Source organism: Phoxinus phoxinus (genome assembly GCF_949152265.1).
Source record: "Phoxinus phoxinus genome assembly, chromosome: 2".
Lineage (NCBI taxonomy): Eukaryota > Metazoa > Chordata > Actinopteri > Cypriniformes > Leuciscidae > Phoxinus > Phoxinus phoxinus.
The window spans coordinates 42,804,347-42,828,140 of record NC_136877.1 but is presented as its reverse complement, the minus strand read 5'-3'; the positions used below and the strand labels follow the sequence as shown (position 1 = coordinate 42,828,140).

Sequence of the window (23,794 nt, the reverse complement as noted above, 5' to 3'; positions counted from 1 at the left end):
GCCGCGTGTGCACGCGTTTCGTTGTCACAGCAACATAAACAAATTTCCGCACACAGGAAGACAGATGCAATGGTACTATTTTACATGTATTTGAATCACAAAAACGATTAATCAGATTTAATCCGTGCAACGCGGAGACTTCCGACACTTAATATGTTCGTGTGGAAACTCGGAATTGACCTATGTTCCGCACACAAATCTAGCCTAATTTACGTGAAAGTGTGCATTCGGTGCACATGTGCACCGTACCGAAAGTGCTGTACCGAAACGGTCCGGTACGAATACACGTACCGTTACACCCCTAGTCTTTGATATTACTGTCTTTAAGCGAAGAAAAACATACACACAAGACAAGCATGGGCAGTGTTTGACTTGACAGATGATGACTTGACTTGTTGTCCAGTCCAGGTCAATATGCAAAGGTTCTGAGAATTTAAGCGAATCATTTTAGAAAATGAACCTCCATTCATAACAGTAATCATAAACAGTATTTAACAATCTAAAAGGACTTTTAACTCTGAACTTAGAATGTGAATTTGTGAATATTTTAGGTAAATAATAAGGTAATATTATTACAAATATTAAAGAAAATGAAGGCTGTTTTGAGTTGAACTATGACCCAATACTCTCTTTGACCCTATAGTCTTTGCTGACAACATTGAAAATGAAGGCAGTTCAATAAGCCTTAACACCTTTCATTTTAAAAAGGAACACGGATGCATATCTGAGCAAGCCACCCAACCCAAGCGAGTCAAACATACAATAATTACTTGTCTGAACATAACACTCACATTCCCGTGGTTTACAAAGCCATGCTTGCTAGCAATCCGGTTAGCTTCCTGCTCTCCCCCTGTGATGTGGACGGCCCATGTGTTGGTGTAAACCTTCTCTCCGATGGATGGCTGTGGCCCAGAGGTCACGAGAATCAGTAGTGTACAGAGCGTCAATGAGGCAAGCCTGAGATCCATTAGACACAATGGAGGGAACCAAGGCAGGAGTTCCTAATGTCACCAAGTCCGTCAGCACAGCGGCCCACTGCTATGTCTGTGCTGCCCCGGGCACATGCAGAGACGGAGCCGAGGAAGAGAGATGGACTCGGAGCGCTTCAGGAATCACCTGGGGAGAGAAAAAGATGGAAGATTGCAGAATGAGTCATTTGAGTTGCAGGTGCAAGAGAATAATTGAGGATATGAATCACAGATGAGCTTTAATGCTGTGGAAATGACTAACTAGGCTAGTTTCAAAATTAACAGCACACCCAAACAAATTTTTTTTCCGGTGACAGCTAAATGCAGGGGTTTGATTCCAATCAGTTAAAGGACCTTAGTCGTATATTTTATTAAATACAAATGTAAGAGGCTGTGAGGGAGTGTGAAGTATATATTTTTCTATGTCTACCTGGGATCGTAGACAAAATATTCAATTCACATTTATTCAATGCATATTGTTTCAAAGCAGCTTTACAGAAAATGCATGTCTACATTACAATTTAGAGCGATCTGTTATCAGAGGTGACTGTGTCCAAGTTTAGATATAAAATATCTAAATACGTCTTTCCAAAAACCTTTCCAGAGTACAAAAAAAGTCTGACGGTGAAAATTAAAGGGCGTTCACACTGACAAGAGATTTGCAGGGGGATCAAGGTAATTGTTTTCAAATAGAGTTGACAATTTGAGGTGACTTGAGCAACAGCAAATGTACGCAACTGTACAGCATCATGTCACATGATCTGCCGCCTGATACAGCTGGATTGTAGTCGAGTATGAATGCCTACGACTAAGCAACGGTAAATAATATATATTTCTGCAGCCTCCAGTGATTCAATCGCTATCCAACTCCCCTTTAGATCCAACAAGACATTAATACTGTACAACCATCGGCTGAAAACCATGCGGAGTCAAATAATACCTTGATTGCCCAAAAGAAGCCGACAAAGTCTTTTTGTTGAAAATGAAGAAGAAAAAAAGGAAGCTTTCTGACTTCTATAAGTAATGTGCCAAGTCATCATCTTTGCTGGTAAGCAACCAGTAAACCAAAGATGGGAGGGAGCACAGTAGACTTATTCTTCCACAGAAATATTCATCACCGTCCATGTTCAGTGTCAGAATGTTGTCTCACTTCAAAACCATCATCCTGCTTCTCCTCTCCTATGACTATAAGCAAACTCTGATGCAAGATTCTTGTTGACTTGAGGCTCAACTTGCCAGAAACTTGCCGTTTCATTAGGGAATAAATCAGCGTACTCAGTTCACCCTGTATTTTTGTCCATTCATTTGTCTAAAGGCAGAGAAAAGTTTTTTCAGAAACCATTTTCAGTGACTGGTGGGATAAGTTTGGCTTGCAATTTATTTGATCTTATCGGAACACAAATAAAAAATAAAAACCCAAGTCTGGTTCGCTTCAGCAGAACTATATGATGATTAAATGTAGGTGGAGCGATTCTGTCCACACCCTTAATGGCCTATTTTACAAAATCATATAAACACTTGTCTCATTAGACAATATGTCTTCTTTTTGTGTAAACGAAGGGCAATTGAAATTTTGTCCCAAGATCTGATAAGACAACTCGCATTTTCATTCTGTTTGACGCGAGTAAAAAAAACGACAACAAAAACAACTGCTGGTATTTCCTTTTCGGACAGAAATTTTACTCTATTATTCTCAATAACAAATGTGGAGCACATTTCCGTGTTATCTCAAATGACATGTCCCCATTTACCTGCTTTTTTGTAGACATTCAATCTGATTCTCTTCATAACAATGTCAAAAGAATGCAGTCGGCTGGGTTAAACTGCACTTCCTCCAAATCCAGAGACTACCTGTTCTACCACAAACGTGCTCATTACCATCAGAATTTTTTTTCAATATACAATTTACAAATAATAAAAATGCTGTATAAAAGCTTACTACTTGTTTTAATTAGCCTTGTTGTTTTTGTTTTCATTAAAAAGATGCTAAATATTAGTAAATCAATCTGCATTTTTTTTTTTTTTTTAGATTTGAAAGCACAACACAGAAAAACAATCCAAATGACAGAATTCAGGCAACGTAAAGCCTGTAATTGTATTACGAGTTTAGTAAGACTAATTGAGCTTCACTGAAAAAGTAAACAGCTAACAGCTTTTTTGATCACCAAACACTGTTTATGAGAACACAAAAATATTGGTACAAATGTTTGACAACCGAGTCAAATAATTTACCTCGCAAGATCAATGTAGTACACATGCTTGCATAAACAAATTTAGACTACATATTCTAAGACCATAATTTCCACAAAGTATTTCAAATAAAACAATGCTTCAACAACCCCAAACCTTTTGCCAAAAACTTCAGTTATTGGAAAAAAAAGTGACAAATAAAAAATAAAAAAACTTCACAGGAAACATGCAACAACAAATCAGATTACAAGCAAGTTCTTAACATGGATAGTAAATTACTATCACTAGCAATAGACTACAGGTCACATTTCCCTACACAATGTTTTTTATCAGGTGAAGAGAATAAAATACAACAATACTCACTTGAGCACTGAACGTGTCTAACCCAGATTAAGTAGGCTAAGCAAGAAGTGCGTAACTTTCCTGACAGCAATTTAAAGCTGTGCCAGCCCTGATCTCAAAGTACACCCACTCGTGACATCACAACATGGTTAACACTTAACAGGGAGAGGAAACCGGCAGTGAGGCGGCTGACAGTAAGTGCGGACCACTTGGGAAGAAAAAAAAAAAAAAACTCAAGACAGGATGCAACTTGTGGGACTTTAGAAGCCCATTTTATCTGAAAATTAAAGGGAATCTAAATGTTTTTAGACAGCTGTACATATGCAATCCATTCTTCATTTCAAAACACAAGTGAATGCTTTTTCCAAAGAAGAGGCAAATTTTTGTTTCCTGGCAAGCATGACACATGGGATTGGTAATGGATGAAACATTAGTCTCATGAGGAAAAAAAAATGAAAGTATGATCACTTTTTATTTCAGGGCTAATAAGAAAAAAACAGAAACAGGACAACTCTAACTTTAACATCGGGATCCAAACAGCACACATTGATAAATGACTGTGACCATTTCCAAACGGTATATAGTCACTTAAAATAAGAATGAAACTGAATTACTGTAGAGACAGCAAAATATCAAACCAGTTGGTTTCTGCAAACAAATTATGCTTTTCTCAGAACTCATTTTCTGAGACGTTTTTGTAATTTAACTTTTATTCAAATGGTCTCAGGGTGATTTTAGGTATCAAAGTCAAATCTTGGTAAATTAGTTTTATTTTTGTTTTATTTGTCGAAAACAAGTCATGTTATTGTCAACCATCATGGAAAAAAGACAGCTAGCCTACAAATGAATAAATATGAATAGCAGTAAATAAGTAAAAATTACAGCAATATAAAGTTAATGCAAGTTTTAGACAAAAAAAGCACAAAAGCAGTATGCACAAATTATAGGTGTGCAAACACTAGCGAGGTTGACAACAAAAATGTTAACTTAACTTATCCAAATATCTTTTTATTGTCCTCATTTAAAATCTAAATAAACTTAGGCTATACATTAAATTGAGAAATGTGTTGCATATAAAATGTATGTGTTGTTTAAAAATAAAAAAACCAATGAATATTCATATCGCAATGAAATTACGTTTTATTAAGTGTCCAGATACTTTTAGGTGGAACTGTATTTTTAATTTATAAAGATGTATTGTCATTTACACAATATAAATGTAATGCAGCAGCTGTGCAACGGTGTGTCTTTTAAAAAAAATAAGTAACTTAGGCTATATTCAATAGAACATGATATTGTTTTCAGACGAAGGTAAGCATTCAAAGAGCTAGTTATAAAACAATCGTATGTGGTTCACATAAGTTTTTAGACTACTTACTCTAGTGCGGAACAAGTCGCAACACTAAACCACCTTCTCGGTTTAACTTACTTCATAACTACTGAAGGAATATCTCACCTCAACAGCATCAGCTTCTAATCTTCCGTTTCCTTGGACACGACGTAAATCCACTACCGTTAAACCTGTCCACGGACACGACGAAAAGTCCTCCGTGTGTGACTGACGACAAACACAGTCCCAAAAACAAAGCTAAACTCAAGACACCGACGAAGTAGTGTTGTCAGGAGGACAGAATGAAATGTCCTGCCGCACTGGACTGTACTAAAGTCCACGCGCACTCATCTACTGTACAATAGGGAAACTTTGCGATAGGTTTGCTCGCTCGGTCGCACGTAACGCGACGCTAAGGCATCACTGAGACCCGGTTCGTCTGTGCCACCTTTGGGCCGATACGCCAACATAGTTACGTACGCATGCTAGAACGTTTCAACACGGCGGAATCAAGTAAACAAACAAGATATATATAAAAAATACACATCTATCCAGTGGACTGGACTGGAGAGATGTGTACGTACTGCTTCTCAGGAAATACGTCACACATATACGCAATGAGAAGCGACGTCAGGACGCGTCCACTTGAGCGCGTCATGCGGTGTTTGATTTTCTGGCGCCATCTAGTGGAAACCTGTGCGCAGTTCACTTTAAAAACACGATATTATAATACATCAAAATTCAAACTACTTACAATATAAATATTGTATGATTTAAATTAAATTTTTATATCATATTTATTAAAAGTTTGCAGGTTTGTGTCCATTCAAATTGAAGTAAAATTCCATATGTTTTACTATACGGAAAACGAAGCTGCAAAAAGTATAATTTAACTGATAGTTTTGCACGTTATGTAATTACACCATCTACTATGTGACTTAATTGTGGTATGTTGATAAAAGAAACCCTACTAATATTATTTCATGCTTTAATATATTGATTAAATATTTAATCGTAATTTTAATTGTAATATGTTATCAAAAATATTACACGTATGATGATAGGAACATGAAAAATTTAGCATAGGAATGACCCATACAATAAACGAATATATATATCTGTAGTCTCTACAATTAGACAAAAATATAATTATTGTATTAAAAAAAATATATATATATATATAGACTATAGGCTATATCTTTATTTATTTATTTATTTTATTTATTTATTTGTTTTAAGAATTCATATGGGGCATGAATAGGATTCTTTGCATTTTTTTAATTCATAAACATCTTTACGCTCTATATTTTTTTTAATGCTTCCCCAACCTTCCAGACTTTAAAATAAAAAATAATAATATAAAATTGTTTTAAGTTTTATGCTACAACTTTTGCGGGGGTAAAAACGCGCCTGCGCAGTTCACATTACATTCAAGTCGTGTTGGATTGTGTTCGAACTTCGCAGAATAGACCACAACTGGTATTTGATTACTCTTCTTTATTTTAACATAAACTGAGTATTTATTTGTTTATTTATAAAACTTAAATATGTTAATTTTCTTATTAAGCACAACAGCAGCAGTCTCACCACTCCTTGAGTACGAACGATGATGAAAAGCAGCCCTTCAAGTTGGAATGCAAATTAGGCGGGTAAGTGCTTCCTCTCTCGTGCACCCATCAATTAGATTGGGAACATCTAACCACAGCTGACTTAATGATCCAGATAATGAAGCTCCTGAAGCCCAAACTCATTATGGTCACGTCAACTGGGATCACGTTTCAAAGAGTATATTTCATATTTCCCTTCTTGCTTGCCATAATGGTAATATTCAAGCATCGTTGATTTGTTGACCAAAGGTCAATCTGTTTTATTTTTCAGTAGTCTTTGTGAAAGGCAGTTCAGTGGACTGACAATTCATTATGTAGATAGACAGTTTGTAGCTAACTGTATATCATTATAAATGCATTAGAAACTTTGAAATGCTTTTGCTCCTTAACCTAAAAGCTACAGTTCTGTCTGCAATTATGAGAAGAAGAGCCATTTTTGTTAGATTTGTTTGGAAAAGTCTTGGACATAAACTTAAAATTAATGCATTTTCATATAGTGCACAGAAAAAAAAATAGAATCTGGCTTGTTTATTTGTGCATTACTGAAGTATCAGATGAATCTGTGTATTCAGAACCATGCAAGAGACTAAATTATTGGAAAAGTCTTGCATATATCATCAGAGTCACGTCTGTCATTTTCACTGGAAAAAACAGTTGTGAATTTTGAATAAACATTACGAGGTAAAAAAAAAATAATAATAATGTAAACATGCACGGATGAATTTGTTCACAATAAGACCTATAACATGCATTGATGAAAATACTGTACATTTTCATTTCATGCTGACTTTAAATAATGCTTAAAGTTTATTTGTAAATGATGCAAGTTTTGTGCTTGATTTGACATTTAATTATAAAAGTAAGAATTCAATAAAGAGGAACAAATAAATAGCCTTAGGTTATAATCTTTATAATAGAATCCACAATGTACAGACAAAAAGTAATAAACATGTTGTAAAGCTGCTGGCAAACCATAACGATGGAGCCTGGTTCCTGCCTGCGGAGACAAATATATTGTTTAGTGAAATTATATTATTTATGACTACTGACAACTATATGCAATTCTTTCTAACTACTACCAACACAAATTCAATAATTCAAATAACTGCATGTTAAGCTGTTGTCAGATCAACTGAAAAGAACGGGTTTGAACTAGAACGGTACTGCTTACCTCTGTGCTCAAGCATGAGTTCGCCTTCATACTGGGCCATGCCAAGTGCTTGCCTTTGTTCACTGTCTAATTCTGCCCACTGCTCCTCTGTCACAGCACACGCTTGTTCAGAGCTCAGCCAAGACAGCTGCGTGGCACTGAATACCACCTGAAATAATGAGACGCATGTCTGATGAACAACTGTTGGCAAAGACTCGGGATCTTACTTACGTTGATCTTTGGTTGGAAGCTCTTAGTTTCAGGTAAGTCATCTAAGAAACATAAATGCTCATCAAGGCCCAGTACCAATAATGTAAACAACCCACCAACTAATCGAGTAATTGACCTTAACTGGAGGATGATCTCCATTCTCCACAATTATGTTGGTTTGGGGTTCACCTGATTCTGCTCAGATGCTTCTCTTTGGCTCGGTTTATTACACCTGGTATTAAGATGCGTTTTCGTTGATCGGATCACAGGTGAACAACGCTAAATACTGGTGTAAACGGGGTCTGAAACTTTCGACCACTTCCAGAGGTAGTCGAAAACGCATTAGTTCGGATTGCTTTTGTAGTGTAGACACTCATGTGGTTGAATGCAGTTGAACAGGAACTTCCCATTATGGGAAGCATGGGATTTAAACTTTGTCGGCTGAAGACCCAAGTTTGGTTTGAAGACGAAAAAGGTACCAAGCACAATGTTCTCTCCCCATTCCTTAATTTTAACACGCACTCACTGCGTTCACTGTGGTCTTGCGGCTATCAGAGCAGAAACAAAAGCTGCTGCTCTCTGCATGTTTTTCTGTTGTCTCTGGTCGTGTATTCATATGAAAATTAAGCAGGCTCATTTTGTCCATTAGATCAAAAGATCTGAACAAGCTCATAGATTTACCCACCCATAGATCCTCCTCTTGAAATCAGGACAGCAGTGGTTGAAAGTGGACAATAGAGACAGATTAAAACACCAGTTGTAAACGGAAATGTGTCTCCCTCGTCTACTTGTGATCCGAACGGCCAAAACGCATCTTAATACCATGTGTAAATAGGGCCTTAGGGGGTATTTTCATAAGACGTAATTGCATTCAAAAACAACAATTTCCAGACCTGTGGGGATATTTTAATCCAGACATGGCATCCTAACTCCTAACTCCAGGCAGCATTTTTTTTTTTGCCAGCCACCGCTAGCATTTTGGGTCATTTTCACAAAAACTTCATGGCCCCCATAATATATTGTTGTATGAATATCTGAACATGCAATATATCAAAAGATAGAAAAGACCCTCTGCTTTTAAACAAAAAAATCTGTTTTATTCAAGCATTCTTTTTTTATCAACACTTTAAAGTCACGTGTTTGTCAAATACTACATCTGGATCAGATTCATTACGATGATCAAAACACAGATGGAGTAGATCGAGTCCATCAACACCCCTAAACCTTGCACAGTCCTACTTCCTACTTCTCCAACTCGTCAATCTTGGGGAAAGAGTTTATGTGAAATCATGGCCTAAACGTTTATCTGAATGTATATGTCTGTAGCAGGGGCGCTGTAGATGGGAAGAATTCAACTTGTAGCGTACAAACTGTCTAAAGGTGTGCTCATGTTTACCATTTTTCTGTTAATTTTGCGGGTGAAATACAGTAATTTTATTAGGAATCCGCATGCGATTAAGAATTGGGCATTAGGATTTTCCCATGCAGATTTCGCAAAGGGTTGTTGTGTGTATTTGTTGCGTTGACCAAGAAAAAGCTGCTTGAAAGTGACTTCATTACGAGATGCTTCTATTGACAAAATACAGATACGACAAATATGAGAGAAAACATACATAAAGTAGTCTACCTCACTGAGGTTGTTAAATTATTAACTAACTATTGAAGTGTAACAATGAACAGAAGGATGCCAAATGAAAGAAAGCATAAATATCCATCACTCACAGACAGTTTTCTTGGAGGTATTAAGGTTATTGCTGTCGGCGTCAGTCCTTCCACTTGCTCTTTTATAAGTGCAGACAATACCATATCTTCCAGACCAGCTGAGGACAGAGAATCAATTTGTCTTATTCTTTTTTATGAGCCAGGACATTTTGTCATGTGTATATTGTCCATTGAGCCGATTGTAATCGAATCCACAGTCAGTACCTGCCAAGGTCCCAATCTCAGTGAAGACCTCAGAGCCCCAGCTGCTTACTGGACCGAAGCCCAGAGGATTGGATAGGCGTGACGTCAGCGCCTCGGTCTGTTGCTCAGAACACGGCAGTACCGTCTCCCTCAGAAACAAAGCGGCCACACTAATGGGCACAAACACAACGCAATGCTTTCAAAGATTGTAAGGTGAATCATATTACATTTTGGATTGTGTACATAGATTTGTCCACTGACCTTAGGTTGAAAGGATCTAGACGAGACATTTCAGAGGAACTGAAGCCACAAAGCAGATGTCCAAGGGATGCAAGCTCCACTACATCAAGTTCTTCAGGCTTCCGTTGAAGTCGCTTCATTATGCCAAGGACAACTGCTCTCATCTGTTAAAAAAATAAAATAGAAGTGATGTATCTTCCCTGTTTATGATATCAGGCTAATCCAAACAACTGTAAAAACATACTTTCTTTGTGCTCCACCCATTGAGGTCTCCAAGATGGGCCACCACCGCCAGACTGGACAAGTTGACAGCCTGTAGCTCTCTTTCCCCCATCTCGGTCACTATGCAACCCAGTTCCAACACTTGCTCTGGTTTAAGCTGCTTCACTGGTTTATACACCTAAGATAATAGTTGTTGTAGTGTGAAAAAAAACTTTGAATAATCATTGAACAACAGCATTTGGACAAGCACAAGCGGCTTAACTGGTCTGAGTTCCATCCAAAGTGCTTCACGTTGTTCTGCGTCAAGTGTGTCATCCTGACCAATGAACTCAACACATGTCTTCAGCTCCCTCCTCTTCATTCGATTCAGCTGATAGGACCTCCAGGCCGAGGGAAATGTCCCTTTAATGTCTGCACAGCTTGGGATGGGCCCTAGTAAGCAACAATATATGATTGACCTATCCGAAGAGGTCATAAATAACATCAGATGGATTCTGTACACAACTCACCCCTTCTCATCCACCATCGACCTTTAATGATCCTGTGGATGAGACCGTTCATCTTTTCTCGTAGTCCTTTCAGGTCCAAACAAGCCTTTCCCACTTCACTGTTTTTCCAAAGCCACTGGCTCATCAGAACCTGTTCAACTGTGTCTCTACCTAAATCAACCTTGAAGGAAAAATGTAGAATATCAATGTGATGAAATCCTGCACCATACTGAGCTTTGGTCGAATGGATAGGCATGTGTTTCCCTTTACCAGAGGTAGGGATCTTATCTGCTGAGGTGAAAGGGTGAACAGAAGTCTTCCCACATGCTCAACATTCCCAACTGTCCATGTTTTTGGTTCTCTGTTGCAAACAACAGGGACTTTGTCAAATTCCCAATAAAGATGCATTTTGTATTTTGCTTGCTCAATGAGGAACTACATTTTTGCAGTTGAAGTCAGAACAAAGAGGTTGTCAAATGGAACAACTTTGTCTCACCCCAGCATGCTCCTCTCTGTAAGTAAAGCTGATATATGTCTGAAGGTGTCAGAGGGAAAGCAATATTGTTTTAGCTCCTCCAGTTGTAGTTTCAGGGCCTCTCTGTCCATATGAGACAACACATCACTGTCCAGGAACGGCAGAAGAGGGCCGAGCATGTCCATAAAGGACCCAGTAAGACCATCTTCAGAGATGCCCTATCAATGGAGACAAAAGGATGGGAAAGCAGGAATTTTGATTACAATTTATATTATCCAAGTCTGCGCAATCTGGTTATTTGGCATATTTTACTTGATTAACACTATTGTTCAATTGTTTAGGGTCTGTAAGATTTTCTTTTAAATATTAAGCATTTATGCAATATTGTGCATTCAATTAATTAAAAGTGACAGTAAAGACATTTATATTTTTTGTTATATTGATAAAAATAAGAAATGTTTCTTGAGCATCAAATCAGCATATTAAAATGATTTATGATTGATCATGTGACACTGAAACCTGGAGTAGGCTAATAGCTGTTTTGCCATTACAGTACTAAATAACATCGTAAAATATAATAAAATATAAAACAGCTATTTTAAATTGTAGGACTTTCTAGGAATCTTGCAATCTTTTTTTCTTGCACTTGTAAGTTTATATCTCGCAATTCTGACTTCATTTTTCAGAATTGTTAGATATAAACTTGCAATTTCAAATTATAAAGTCCTACAATTTAAAATAGCTGTTTTCTATTTTATTATATTGTTACGATGTAATTTATTTCTGTAATGGCAAAACAGCTATTAGCCTATTCCAGTTTTCAGTGTCACATGATCAATCAGAAATCATTTGAATATGCTGATTTGATGCTCAAGAAACATTTCTTATTATGTTTATGAATTGCGAGTTTATATCTCACAATTCAGACTTTATAACACAATTGTGAATTTATGTCACGCAATTCTGAGGAAAAAAACAGAATTGCAAGGAAAAAAAAGTCAGAATTGTGAGATAAAAAGTACAATTATCATTTTTATTTTTTATTAGTGGTGTAACAAACTTTCAAACATAAGATATCTTTCAAGAATGTTACCAAAAAAACTCCAAACCATCCAAACCACATCCATATATATTCCAGATTTTTTGGAAATGCGTTTCTGCATTTTGCAAAAGTAAAATTTGATTTCAATTATTTGAAAATGAAAACAATAATTTGGTGACTTTTTTCCACCTAAAACAGTTACTGGATGAGATCACATTCATCTGGGTCACTGTGAAACTTTTAAAAACTCTTCCGCTGCATTGGATTCAGTCATGAAATTTTAAACAACTGCATTGATTTCGCTCTTACGAGTACATCGATAGCTTTCTCTGCTAAGGCCGTTTGCTTGTGTCGTGGTAGCTGCAGAAAGTCAATAAAGTGTTGTTGAACATAGTCTAGAACACTTAAGAATGAGGAGTTAGACAGGTGCTCCATCATGGTCAACCTGTGAGACAAAAATACATCAATAAGGCCCTGCAAGTAAAAGATCGAACAAATGAGATGCTGGGTAGTCAACTGCTGATCTTACGGTAATCTAGCAGCAAATGAGGGGTCCAAGTCATTTAGATCAATATCAGGCTGTTTCCGTAGCTCCACAACAATGCATTTCCTCTGTTGAAACATAACATAAATTGTTTATTTTCTCTCCATTTGCATGTCTAATACAGACATGCTAATGTTCCCTTTCCTAGTCAGTTGAGTCATATACTTTAATAATGAAAAACATAAGTGGAAAATGTACTTATTTACATTACTTATGCACATTACTTACCATGAGTGATGTTAAAACATTTGATTATACAGTTACATTTATTTAATCAAAAATATTATAAACTCTGCATTTTACATTAGGACAACAAAGGCTTTTAAGTCAAGTCACATTCATTTATATAGCACTTTTTACAATACAGATTGTTTCAAAACAGCTTTACATTGATGGTCATCATGTGTATATTTTAATGGTAATGTGTATATTTAAAAAATGGTTTCTCATATTCTTACCAAACCAGATCGAAGTCCTCCTGGCAATTTAGTGAGGAACTGCAACAGTTCGGAGAAGCCCGACTCATTTACCCACAGCTTCAGCCAGTCACAACTCATGCCACCTGCAATACGACCTAAATCTCTTCAGTGGGAAATAAACATTTTTGTAAGAATGTTATTACCTTTCAAAACAATGCAAATACAAAGACAATGCATAATATTTATGCTATAGATGTTTAGTTCTAGACTGTGATGCAAAAAAGACCAGCATGAATTTCCAAAGCAAATAGCTGGTAAGGCTAGTTGACCATTCAACAATCATAAAGTGTAGTAATGCTTGATATCACTTACAGAAGTGTCGCTCTTGTGATGTTTACGGTCCGCTGAATCATTTTGAACAGCATTTGAGCCTGTTGTGTCAAATACAACAAGTGAGTCAAGGGCGAAACTGGATCGCCCTCAAGGTAGTATCTGATAGACATTTGGCTGAGACAAAGTCTCTTTAATGTGGGTGATTATTAATTTATATTGCCTGGTGGAGGCTATTGTACCACATTAAAATCAATTTGCTTGATGACAGTAGAGGAGCTCAGATTATTAATTTACTGAAAGGCTCCTTTGAAGCATGACAGATAATCCACCAAAGAACTTGAGATCAGCTTTGTCTGGCAAGCGCAGTAGAGGGCACTGAATGTAATGTACAGTGTGCTCAACCCGGTCACACTAAATGCGTCTCTATAGCACGCAGTGTGTTTATCGTGCAATTTATACACGAAAATTAGTTTTTACGTGCATAGGATACGCATGGGTAGGTTAGGGTAGGTTTAGTAGTGGTGTGGGGTGCGTGTGTATTATACGTTTGGTTAGGATTAGTGGTGTGGGGTGCGTGTGTATTACATGCAACGAAGTGTGTATCATATGCACGTAAAAACTCTTTTTCGCATATAAATTGCACGATAAACTATAGAGACGCATTTCCATGAGATCAGGCTGGTGTGCTAGAACTGAACACCAAGTGCTTCCATAATTTCCTTAAAATGCTTTAATGCAATTAAGGGGCGAAATAATACATATTTGTAAATCAAATGTTTAATTTACATTTACATTAACAAGTCTGATGCCTCTGGACAGTGTTAGCTGAAGGCATACAAAATGTCTGTTTTCATACATCCAATACACGAGTTTGTGAACTAGAAAAAAGGCAAGCTTGCTAAAACCAAAGGTATGAAATTGGGGTTGTACCTGTTGATGAGACCAGGGCATATGCTTATACAGAGATATGTGTTGAAGAACCATCTCTCCATTTAGATCTGACATTAATTTCTTCAAGGAGACGAATGGAAGAAGACATTGCAGTTGCTGTGTTATATGTGCAGATGTGCGTTCCAGAGCCTTCAAACAAACAGAATGTTTTCATGCACCGACAGACCAAACCAAATCTAATGCATACGCACAAATGGTAAATTGGAGATTGTTTAGTCTGAAATACAAGCAGAAGTTCAAACCTGTCGGAGTGCAAATTGGACCATCGCTCGATGAGCAGGTTGCAGGTCAGACAGCAGTGAACTCCAACACCGACAATCAGGCGTAGACTCAGGTACAATCAACTTTCTCAAGAAAGAAGGCCCCAGACCAAGGAACAACGGCTTCAATCTGCAGAGTGTGTTGGCACTGAACTAAACAGGATTGAGACTGTGAACACAAGACTCACTTAAAATAAGTATCATAATTAGTCTGGTATACAGCTTACATTTGTTTCTTCTGCTATTTTGTTCAGTATCTGGAATGCCTGCATTAAAAGAAATGGAAAATGGTTCTAATATATATATGAAATTATATAATGCACTTCCAGTGACTATATACAATATCATTCTATTAGGGTTGAGCATCTTGGAAATTGGCATCTGCCCAATGGACCCTTTTCACAGAATTTGATGATGTTTGCACAGTTACTAACATCTTAAATCTAGCAAAGTTATATTAAAACATTTTTTAAAATACATTGCGTTATATCAAGCTCTCTGTATTTTTTTTTCTACTTTTGGAAAGTCATAGAAATGATATTCTAGATTTTTTAATTTAGCAATTGGATCAAATGGGATTGCAAAATTTATATTTGTTGTAGTTTCCATTCACCACTTTACAAGTTTACTCGACAATGACAACTTCCGCTTCTGAAAATGTGAAGAGTCCATTCATGAGTTGGAATTTGAAAAGGAATAGAACTCTATATCCATCCATACATAATTTAGTTGTTCTATCTATTTGTCATTCTATCTATCCGTATATATCTGTCTATCATCTATAAACTTTAACATTTCAGGCTTTAAGGCAACATTCAATGTGTCTTGACAAACTTTGCTTGTCACGTTAAAAATGTATATAATTCTACAATTCTGCCTGTTGTTCAAATTCAGGAATTAAATTGGATTTTAAAAGGCCTTCTCAATTCAGTTCTGAATGGTGCACAATCCTGCATTCTAATATGCTTACCTGTGCAGGTGGGAAAGTTGGTATGCCTGGCAGAATTACCAGATCCAACAACTCGCTTGAGGACAACGAGTCCAAAAATGTTGCACCCATTTGTGGCAGCATACCATGTAATGAGGCCATTGCCGAAGCTGATAAAATGCTGGCATTTAAAGATTTAAGGGCCATTCCAAGCCAGTGCGACAGCTGCAGATAAAAGAAATCTACATGAATTACACTTCAAACATTATTATACAATGCATTACATCTAGAAAATAAAGTCTCACTCTGCCACTTCCACTGACGTGTCCCTCTGACACACATCGAGCCAGCTGCTGCCACAGGATGGGCGAGAGATTCGATGAAGACAACAGCTGCTGTAAGTCCTCCGAGTCAAGGTAACATACAAGAACTCCTAACCTGTTGTGAGAAACAGTGTTTTGTTTTGTACTTGTTATTTATAAATGTCAAATGATATTGAACTTGAATTTGTACCTCATTATGTTGTCACTCGTCAGGTTCTTCCCCCTGCCAAAGACAGAACGAAGTACATGGTGCCCCCTTGTGGCATCCAAACTGCTGTTCCCCAGCATCTCCATTAAGGGCGTGAGCTGTCAAACATTCAGATGTAACTTTCAGCATGTGAAAAGTAGAAGAAGAAAAAAAGTAGGATTCCCTGAAGGAGCCGTTACATACTTGTTGAGATGTGAGCTGCTGAAAGTGACTAACTGGGAGATGTGGAAGTAAGGGTAGAATGGAGCTGAGGAAGTATGGAGGCCATGTATGGACATCTCCAGCTTCGCTGGACTGCAACAGGCGCTTTACGAAGGCTTGTTTTTGTGGAGACTTCATCTCGGAGCTGTGATCCCTAATAGCCATCAGTCTGGACCGATTGAACAAGAGTTGAAATCATGAACATGTGGAGAACTGAATTATGAGGATATCATTTCTATATGATCCACTTACACACTTTCATTGACCATGAGAGAGGCAGGGAAGGTCATGATGTCAGAGACAGACATGTATGGTATAAATTGGGAAAGGTCGATAAAAAGCTCTGGTGTGACACGTGGAAACTTGTGAATGAAAGCAGCTGTCATGGTTTCCATGGCCTCTTGTTCTTTTGGAGAGACCTGTGAATGACACCAGTTGAATGTACATACACTCCTAAATAGGGATGCATGATAAATTGATATTATATTGGTTAACTGATACTGTTGGTTAAGTCATACTGTTCATTATAGTGTTGCAATGCAAAGAAAATTAAATTATTGTTTTTTTCACCGTTTTATGTTTTTAGGTAAAAAACATTATCAGTATCAGCCAGAATTTTAATTCACTTCATAAATCATTTTAATTTTAATTGAACATTATATGACTTTATCTCAGCCATAACATGAAAATGATCAGCTTATCCGTATCATCCAGATCTCACTCTTTTGGAATAGCATCTAAAATGAGCTCAATCATGTAAAAAAAATTTGTTCACCTGTATAGTTTCCACTTGAAGTTGATCCCAACTCTGATGAACTTGGGAAAGAAATCTTTTCACAGCATCTTTTTCTGCCGACAGAACTACACTGCGAATACTCTCTCTAGGCATCTGTAGGTACTCCTTGGAGTATATAAATGTCAGCATTAGATATTGACAAATGTATACTGACAAAATAGTGCAGTTTTGCAAGAAACATCTGTAACAGGGTTTAATGTATTAACTTCTTACAAACTAGCTTCAAGAAACAACAGTATGGAAAGTGACATGAACTATATATTATATGTTGGGTCTGAATTGGGTTTAACTCAAGGGTTTTCAAACTTGGTTATGCAGAAAAATGTAAAATAACTATATTGAAATTAAATTATATTTTAACAATTTCTTCTAGTTTTAGCACAATTATAATTTTGTCTTTTTATTACACAATTTTCTCACATAGAGAAAAATTGTTTTTTACATGAACATATTTATAGCTATCTTCATATTTTAAAAATGGGGATTATTACATTTAGGACTCTTTTTGCAATAAAAAAGTTTGAAAACCCTTTGGTTGAACTGACTAGGTAAGTTACCATCCAAGATAATGAGTTATACCTGCATTAACAATCTTAAAGCAGAAGAGTTGCCTCCCCTCTGAATAAGATCCCACAGGACAGGCTGCTGGGGAGAAAAGACTTTGAAACTGAATGCATCAAGCAGCATGGTAATATAATAATAAAATATTTATTGTACTAGCATGGGAAGTTATGCAACTTTTAAATGCCAGACATACACTGAAACAGCTTAAAAGGTCTTCTTTTAAGGTAGAGTTTTGCTCTCTCTTCAGGTAGACGGCAACAGTGTGAAGTACACTTAAGGATGCGTCTGGCCGTAGTGTGGCCCAGAAGGAAGCATTGTCCTGGAGGCTGGACAGAAGAATGGCCTGACCCAGGCCCTGACGCACCTCCCGTTCTCCCTCCTCCAAACCCGCTGAGAGACCTACCACGAAGTCCAACACTCGAAGCACGTAGCTTACTGTTGCCAACCAACCCGTACGTTCATCCATTACTCCTTCGCATAGAGTGAGCTTATGAATGGCTTCTTGTAGAACGGGAAAAGGGTTCACACAAAGTTGAGAAGTGTCAAAGTCATATGGCGCTGGCAGCATGTCAAACAGCTTCTGGAGGACACACTTAGCGCCCTGTGTTTCTTCAGAGTTCAAACAGTAATCTAAGAGTGAAGGTAGCTTTAGAACTAATGTGAGGTACAGTGTGGTGTTTTTGCAAATAGAGTCCTTCAAACCAGCTTTACTGCTGCAAAGTTCAAGGGTGGTTAAGTTCATAAATTGCTCTGCCTTCCAGCTTGTGTAGTCACAGTTGTCTAAGTGGACACCATAAGAGTGATTAGGGACTTTGGAGCAGTACTCTGCCGCCCAGCTCCCATCTTGTAGCATTTGAGATGACTCATTTCCGCACAAAGAGGCAATAAGGGCTGTGTTATTGGGCAGAAAACACCTTCTAAAATCCTGGGCAGTTAGAGTTTTGCTGCTTAGCAGTGCTAAGCAATCCTCTGTGGCGTCTGCAGGAGATCCCCCAGAAACATCGTTGGAGAGCTGAAGACAGAGGTCATCAATACTTGACTGGTTGAGGTAATGGTAATCCCTTGTAGATTCTACCTGAGAAAATTTCACAGAAAAGCAATTCAGGCTGATTTAATTTAGGTGTTTAATCACATATCACACATACATTAAAGGATGGTTCTGAATAAAATCAACTTTGCACCATGACATCGAGCCAAACACCCCCCCAGGAGCTTGTTTTCCCTTGGTCGAACATTATTAAAGTTAGAGCTTATTTAGAGATATCAGCTGAATGGCTTAGTGCAGGCGCTGGCAGATCCAAGTTTGTATCTCGTAAATTACCCCTAATAATGCCCTGAATGGTACCAAACTTCTACAGTAGTACAAATAGGTTCTGTACTCATAAAACGAGGCATTGTAAAGTTTGTAAGTACATCAGGAGTTTATTTAATTAACACTTGCCTGACGGCTCATGCTACTGCTAACCCGGACGCCAAGGTCACTTCAGTGATTTGGGAAAAGCACATAAATGTCCTGGCAGAAAGGATGTAGGGATGTAGAATGCAGGGATGTAGAAGGCATAGGATGTAGTGTAACAACTAATTATTATTTTTTCCAAAGTGTTGACTAATAATTGTTGCAAACTGGTACTACCAACAAATATTAGTGCATTCCTGGAACTGGGCGTCGTTACACTACATCCTTATGCATTGCTTTCTGCCAGGACTTTTACGGGCTTTTCCCAAATCACTGAAGTGACCTCGGCGTCCGGGTTAGCAGTACCATGAGCTGATGTACTTACAAACTTTACAATGCCTCGTTTTATGAGTACAGAACCTATTTGTACTACTGTATAAGTTTGGTCCGTATCTATTTCTGGGCATTATTAGCGGGGTAATTTACGAGATACAAACTTGGATCCGTTAGCGCCTGCACTAAGCCATTCTGCTGATATCTCTAAATAAGCTCTAACTTTAATAATGTTCGACCAAGGGAAAAAAGGTTTCTGGGGGGGTGTTTTGCAGAAACCTGACAAGTTTTATTTAAAATATATCTTAATTTGTGTTTCGAAGATTAACCAAAGTCTTATGGGTTTGAAACGAAGTAATGGTGAGTAAACGATGACAGAATTTTCCCGGAAACAAACTAAATGTAGCTCAATTTACCTTATGTGCATGTTGCAGCCAGAATGTAGAGTTGGCACACACTGTTTTGTTAAATTCGTGAGTGAAGAATTCGCTGCAAACGTGAGCCCAAAGAAAATCTTCCTCAGCTGCCGAGAGGTACCAAGCAGCATCGGAGCAGGTCGCGTGCAGGTCCACCCCATAAGGGTTGACTTCAGAGTCCTCTGAGCCACTCTCTCCATCAAAAAGATTGCAGTAGAGGAAGACAGTAAAATTTGAGACCCCAGTGAGACCAGGGATAGAGGCATTACAGGCAGCTTCTAGAATCTCTGCTGATGGTGAGGGGTTTGAATCACTCTGCTCATGGACTTTTAGCTGGGATTTGTGAAGTTTAGGCCTTCTAGATTGCTGAGGTTTCAAAGTCAATGTTTCCTCTTCTGGAGAGGGGCAGGTCATCAAAGATGGCATTATGGGTAAACCATCTGACCTGAAACCCATCGCTTGAGCGTTCCATGTCAAGTTATGTCTAATTCCCCTGTACAAAGAGGACAAAAACCCTGTTAATTTAGGATAATCTTCTTTATACACTTAGAAATTAGTTTGAAATGTTTCTGATTCTCGTGACTCTTACCACAATATTAGCTGCCTGAGGTCACCTTCACAAAGAAACAATGGAAAAGTTATGGGTGAATAGTTTATTGATACAAATCACAGATGATCGCAGAACACTGTTGATTAATTGAGGAAAATGGAGAGCCGCGCACTGTATTATACAATTGGCCTTGATGTAACAGCATAGCTGTGCACATAATACCAGGGGTGTATGGTTACCAGCATAAAAGAAAGAGGGAATTATCCAGGCTATAGAATTTAGAGTAACAAATATCTGGTTAATGACTAACAATGCCATTGTGATTTCAGTCAAGGGTTGTGCGACATTCAGAATATAATTGAGATTGCTTTTTAAAATTAAATGACTTACATTTGAATTGAAGTAGCAAAAAGGATGCAGAACTGCAATTTGAATTTTAATGTAGAAAAGTAGAATCAAAATGAAATGGAAAGATGGCTGTAATTTTTAACTCGATACGCATAGTTTTTCAAGAACTTAAAATTATGCTTAAAGTCTTGTTTGAAAGTTTTGAGGTTTGAAGGCTTATAGGCCTTGCAGACAGAACAAGATAGGGAGATCATGAGTCCTAGTTTATTATATAATTAATGTTACAGGTTAAATATCTGCATCCATATACTAGAGCCTGTTAAAGGCTAAAAAAACATCAGGACTATACTTGCCTACGGAACATCTTCCATGATGACTGTACTGTGATTCGCCCACCATGATGCTTACATCATCCAGCAGTGCCTTGGTCATATGCGACACTTTTCTTCTCAGATTACTATACACACTGCGGCCAACATTTTGCAGAAATCCATGTCTGAGGTTATCCAAGCCCTGCAGGAGAGCGGGATTACGCTCTGCGAACTGTACCGCCCTTTCTCCTGCGTTTGACCTTGACAAAGCCTGAAGAAGTGCCTGCATAGAAGCAAGGCTCTCTGAATCAGTGCCCGACTTGTTCAACAAGAGCTGCTCCTCACGAAGCACCTCGGGTGGCACGAAGAAGGGTTTAAAACGCCCTGTAGAGAGGGTGGAATCTCTTTGATTGTTTTCCACACTCAAAGGGTGTAGACTGACCACAGGTTTCCAGTTCCTGGTCTCCATAAAGCTGATGAGCTGCTCAAGCCAGCTTAGGTTAAAGGCACAATCATTTCGTCCTTTCAGGACACAGATGAAACCCTGGAGACCTGCGACGGCCTGGCCATACGTCCCACTGACCATAGCTTGAAGAACAGTTTCAAGCAAAGCGCTGATGGTCTTCCAATTCTGAGAAACAAAAGTCAAGATGGGTTTTTGAGGCTGGCGTTCAGTGAGGGTCAAAATACTCTGTACCAACCCAAGAAGTCCATCCAAATGTGGGCTGCCCCTGAGCGACAGAAACAGATCCTGGAGTCTGAAGGTGGGTCGCGGGGGACTTTTCCCATCCCATACTCCAAGAGATGTTTCCCTTCCAGTCTGAAGAAGAGAATAGAGCAGGTTCTCCCAAAACTGGTCATCACTGTAAGGTTGCTGACGATCATCTATCTCAGCGCTCATCTCTTGCAGATACATGGAGATGTTATAAAGGAATCCTGACAGCCTGTTTCGATCGAAGGCTTTGTTTAAAGATGGGATACTTGTGCTTTTCCTTGGCAGGACACCTAGAGACTTGAGACCTCCCATAATGCTCGTCACTATGGAATGAATTTGTTGATCCTTTTGTATTTCTACTGGTGGCTGTACTCTGCGTGGATTCCATCCTCCACCTTTCCTCCATATCTCAACAAGCTCTTTCAAAATCGCCTCCCTCTGGTCCTCTTTTTTGCTCGCTAACATGAGAGGAAGATTCAGTGAAGTTAGACTGTGAAACAAATTGAGTTATTGTACCAACAACAGCCAGAATTGTCTTACCTCCAGCAATGGCTGATACTTGTTCCAGTAAAAGCAAAATCACAACAATTCCCAACTTGCCCATCATAAGTTCCTTTGCCTCAAGGTAGCACGGACAAAGTCATTTTGTTGTCCTTGTAAGACTGCATTTATGTTCCTTTAGGAGCTGACAGAGACATTCAGAGAGTAAAGTGTCACACTGTGGAGTGCACATGAAATCTTAATGACTATCCACTGTCACTTGGCTAAACTTTCACTAAGAAAAGTTTAAGTCTAAAAGAATGAATAGTAAACAATTATTTTCAATTTGTTCTTTCTCAGATTTGTCTTGAAAAACAAGACATTTAATTAGTAGAATAGAATTTAATTTGTAAAATATTACAAATTAGACTGAAAAGGGTTTTTGCAATACTTATCTAAGGCATTTAGTCTTGAAAAATATAACATTAAATTCTGACATTTTCTACATTTGTAAAACACTATTAGATTTTTTTCAGTAGCTACTTACATATACGCTGTTGTGTCTGTTTAATCCTGTCCGTATCTGTGAAAATAGATTGGATGTCTCTAGGATTGCGAGTGTGAGCTAATTATTTCTCAGTCTCTCTCTCTCTCTCTCTCTCTCTCTCTCTCTCTCTCTCTCTCTCTCTCTCAGCATTTGTCACTTTTTGATCCGCTCCCCCTCCCAGTCTTTGAGATTCAATTGGATCCTCAAAAGCTAAAGCTTCATGTTTCAGCGACATCGTCCCATCATGTGCCAGCTGACTGTGTGCTGGAGTGAGAGGCCAGAGGCTCAGGCATGTAATATGAGAAAAGAGAAAGGCCAAGGAACTTTAAGAGGGTATACTCTTGTATCACAAGGCAATTTCATAGTAATTAAGATTAAAGGAGTAACAAAGGTAGGTCATTACTTCGACTGAGGCTAAAATGGAGCACATTAGATATACAATAGATAATGCACATTGGCTGCATAATAAACAATCAATCGAATAATAGTTATTTTGATGGTGATATTCCAAAAAATGTATATCACTTATTCCTTATGGTTATAATGATACATGCCAGTGTTATTTTAGTATTATTTATTTACTATTATAGTGCTTATTAATATTTTGAATTCGCTTTAGAATCAGTTTCCATTTTAATTTTAGTTTAAGTAATTTTGTGCTTTTTTGAATTTTATAAACATATTTTCCCCCTTAAAAGCTTACATAAAGCACTTAATCATAATTGAATCACTACACACTGTTTTTTATTGCTCAATCTGACATCTCATGAGGTAATTTTCACCTGCGCCAACACTGACATAAAATGGTACCCTTGTCATCATGGGTATTGTTTTTCTTATGTGGCAGCCAGCAGGTCGCCTACAGCTGTCATAAAACAAAAGTGTCCCTAAGGGCCACACAATCAGGCCCTTCACTGATGTTTGAAATCATCTCTCTCTTGTCCGAGGCCTGTCTACAGCACCTGAAACCTGAGTGGGTTGAGTGAAAGGCCTAGCAAAGCC

General features: G+C 38.0%; 2 protein-coding genes and 1 long non-coding RNA gene across 6 annotated transcripts in view; 1 reads left to right on the top strand and 2 right to left on the bottom strand.

The window, feature by feature from the left end:
* The window catches only part of furina (furin (paired basic amino acid cleaving enzyme) a), a 94,705-nt gene extending 89,256 nt beyond the window's left edge, over window positions 1–5,449 (bottom strand). The window contains exons 1-2 of one of the 3 annotated variants that reach the window (XM_079605148.1): window positions 4,957–5,449; window positions 792–1,116 (exon numbers count right to left, since the gene is read on the bottom strand). In XM_079605148.1, the coding sequence (XP_079461274.1) occupies window positions 792–968 (177 nt within the window). In that variant the 5' untranslated portion in view covers window positions 969–1,116; window positions 4,957–5,449. Of the gene's footprint in view, window positions 1–791; window positions 1,117–2,719; window positions 2,820–3,521; window positions 3,623–4,956 lie in introns of those variants that run through there. The other 2 variants (XM_079605149.1, XM_079605150.1) reach the window with 2 other exon arrangements.
* Window positions 5,450–6,234: 785 nt separating this feature from the next.
* Window positions 6,235–15,779, top strand: LOC306994567. Of its 2 annotated transcripts, none has more exons than XR_013796703.1 (4): window positions 6,235–6,309; window positions 6,398–6,479; window positions 7,705–7,850; window positions 9,717–11,078. It is a non-coding gene; the product is annotated as an uncharacterized lncRNA (long non-coding RNA). The 2 variants fall into 2 exon arrangements; XR_013796702.1 differs by lacking the exon at window positions 9,717–11,078 and adding an exon at window positions 15,655–15,779 and having other exon boundaries at window positions 6,249–6,309.
* On the bottom strand, window positions 7,215–22,925 carry LOC306994566 (stereocilin). Its single transcript, XM_079605147.1, has 30 exons — window positions 22,793–22,925; window positions 22,306–22,450; window positions 21,093–22,223; window positions 20,431–20,455; window positions 19,842–20,334; window positions 17,890–18,771; window positions 17,712–17,774; window positions 17,112–17,237; window positions 16,589–16,755; window positions 16,319–16,505; window positions 16,118–16,233; window positions 15,910–16,042; window positions 15,647–15,829; window positions 14,904–14,942; window positions 14,659–14,829; window positions 14,396–14,545; window positions 13,505–13,563; window positions 13,172–13,295; window positions 12,699–12,781; window positions 12,479–12,614; window positions 11,149–11,345; window positions 10,923–11,013; window positions 10,674–10,833; window positions 10,427–10,596; window positions 10,187–10,342; window positions 9,964–10,106; window positions 9,724–9,872; window positions 9,520–9,617; window positions 7,609–7,756; window positions 7,215–7,434 (listed from the first exon to the last, which is right to left on the bottom strand). Exons 2-30 carry the CDS (start codon window positions 22,370–22,372, stop codon window positions 7,346–7,348), a joined length of 5,736 nt encoding a protein of 1,911 aa, XP_079461273.1. The 5' UTR covers window positions 22,373–22,450; window positions 22,793–22,925; the 3' UTR covers window positions 7,215–7,345.
* Between the last annotated feature and the right edge of the window lie 869 nt (window positions 22,926–23,794).

Coding starts and splice junctions, on each gene's coding strand:
- LOC306994566 (XM_079605147.1), bottom strand. CDS start 22,372: ATGATGGGCAAGTTGGGAATTGTTGTGATTTTGCTTTTACTGGAACAA. Junction 16,234..16,318: donor AGCAGCTCACATCTCAACAA/GTATGTAACGGC, acceptor AATGTTTGACAG/CTCACGCCCTTAATGGAGAT. Junction 14,830..14,903: donor AAATAGCAGAAGAAACAAAT/GTAAGCTGTATA, acceptor AATCCTGTTTAG/TTCAGTGCCAACACACTCTG.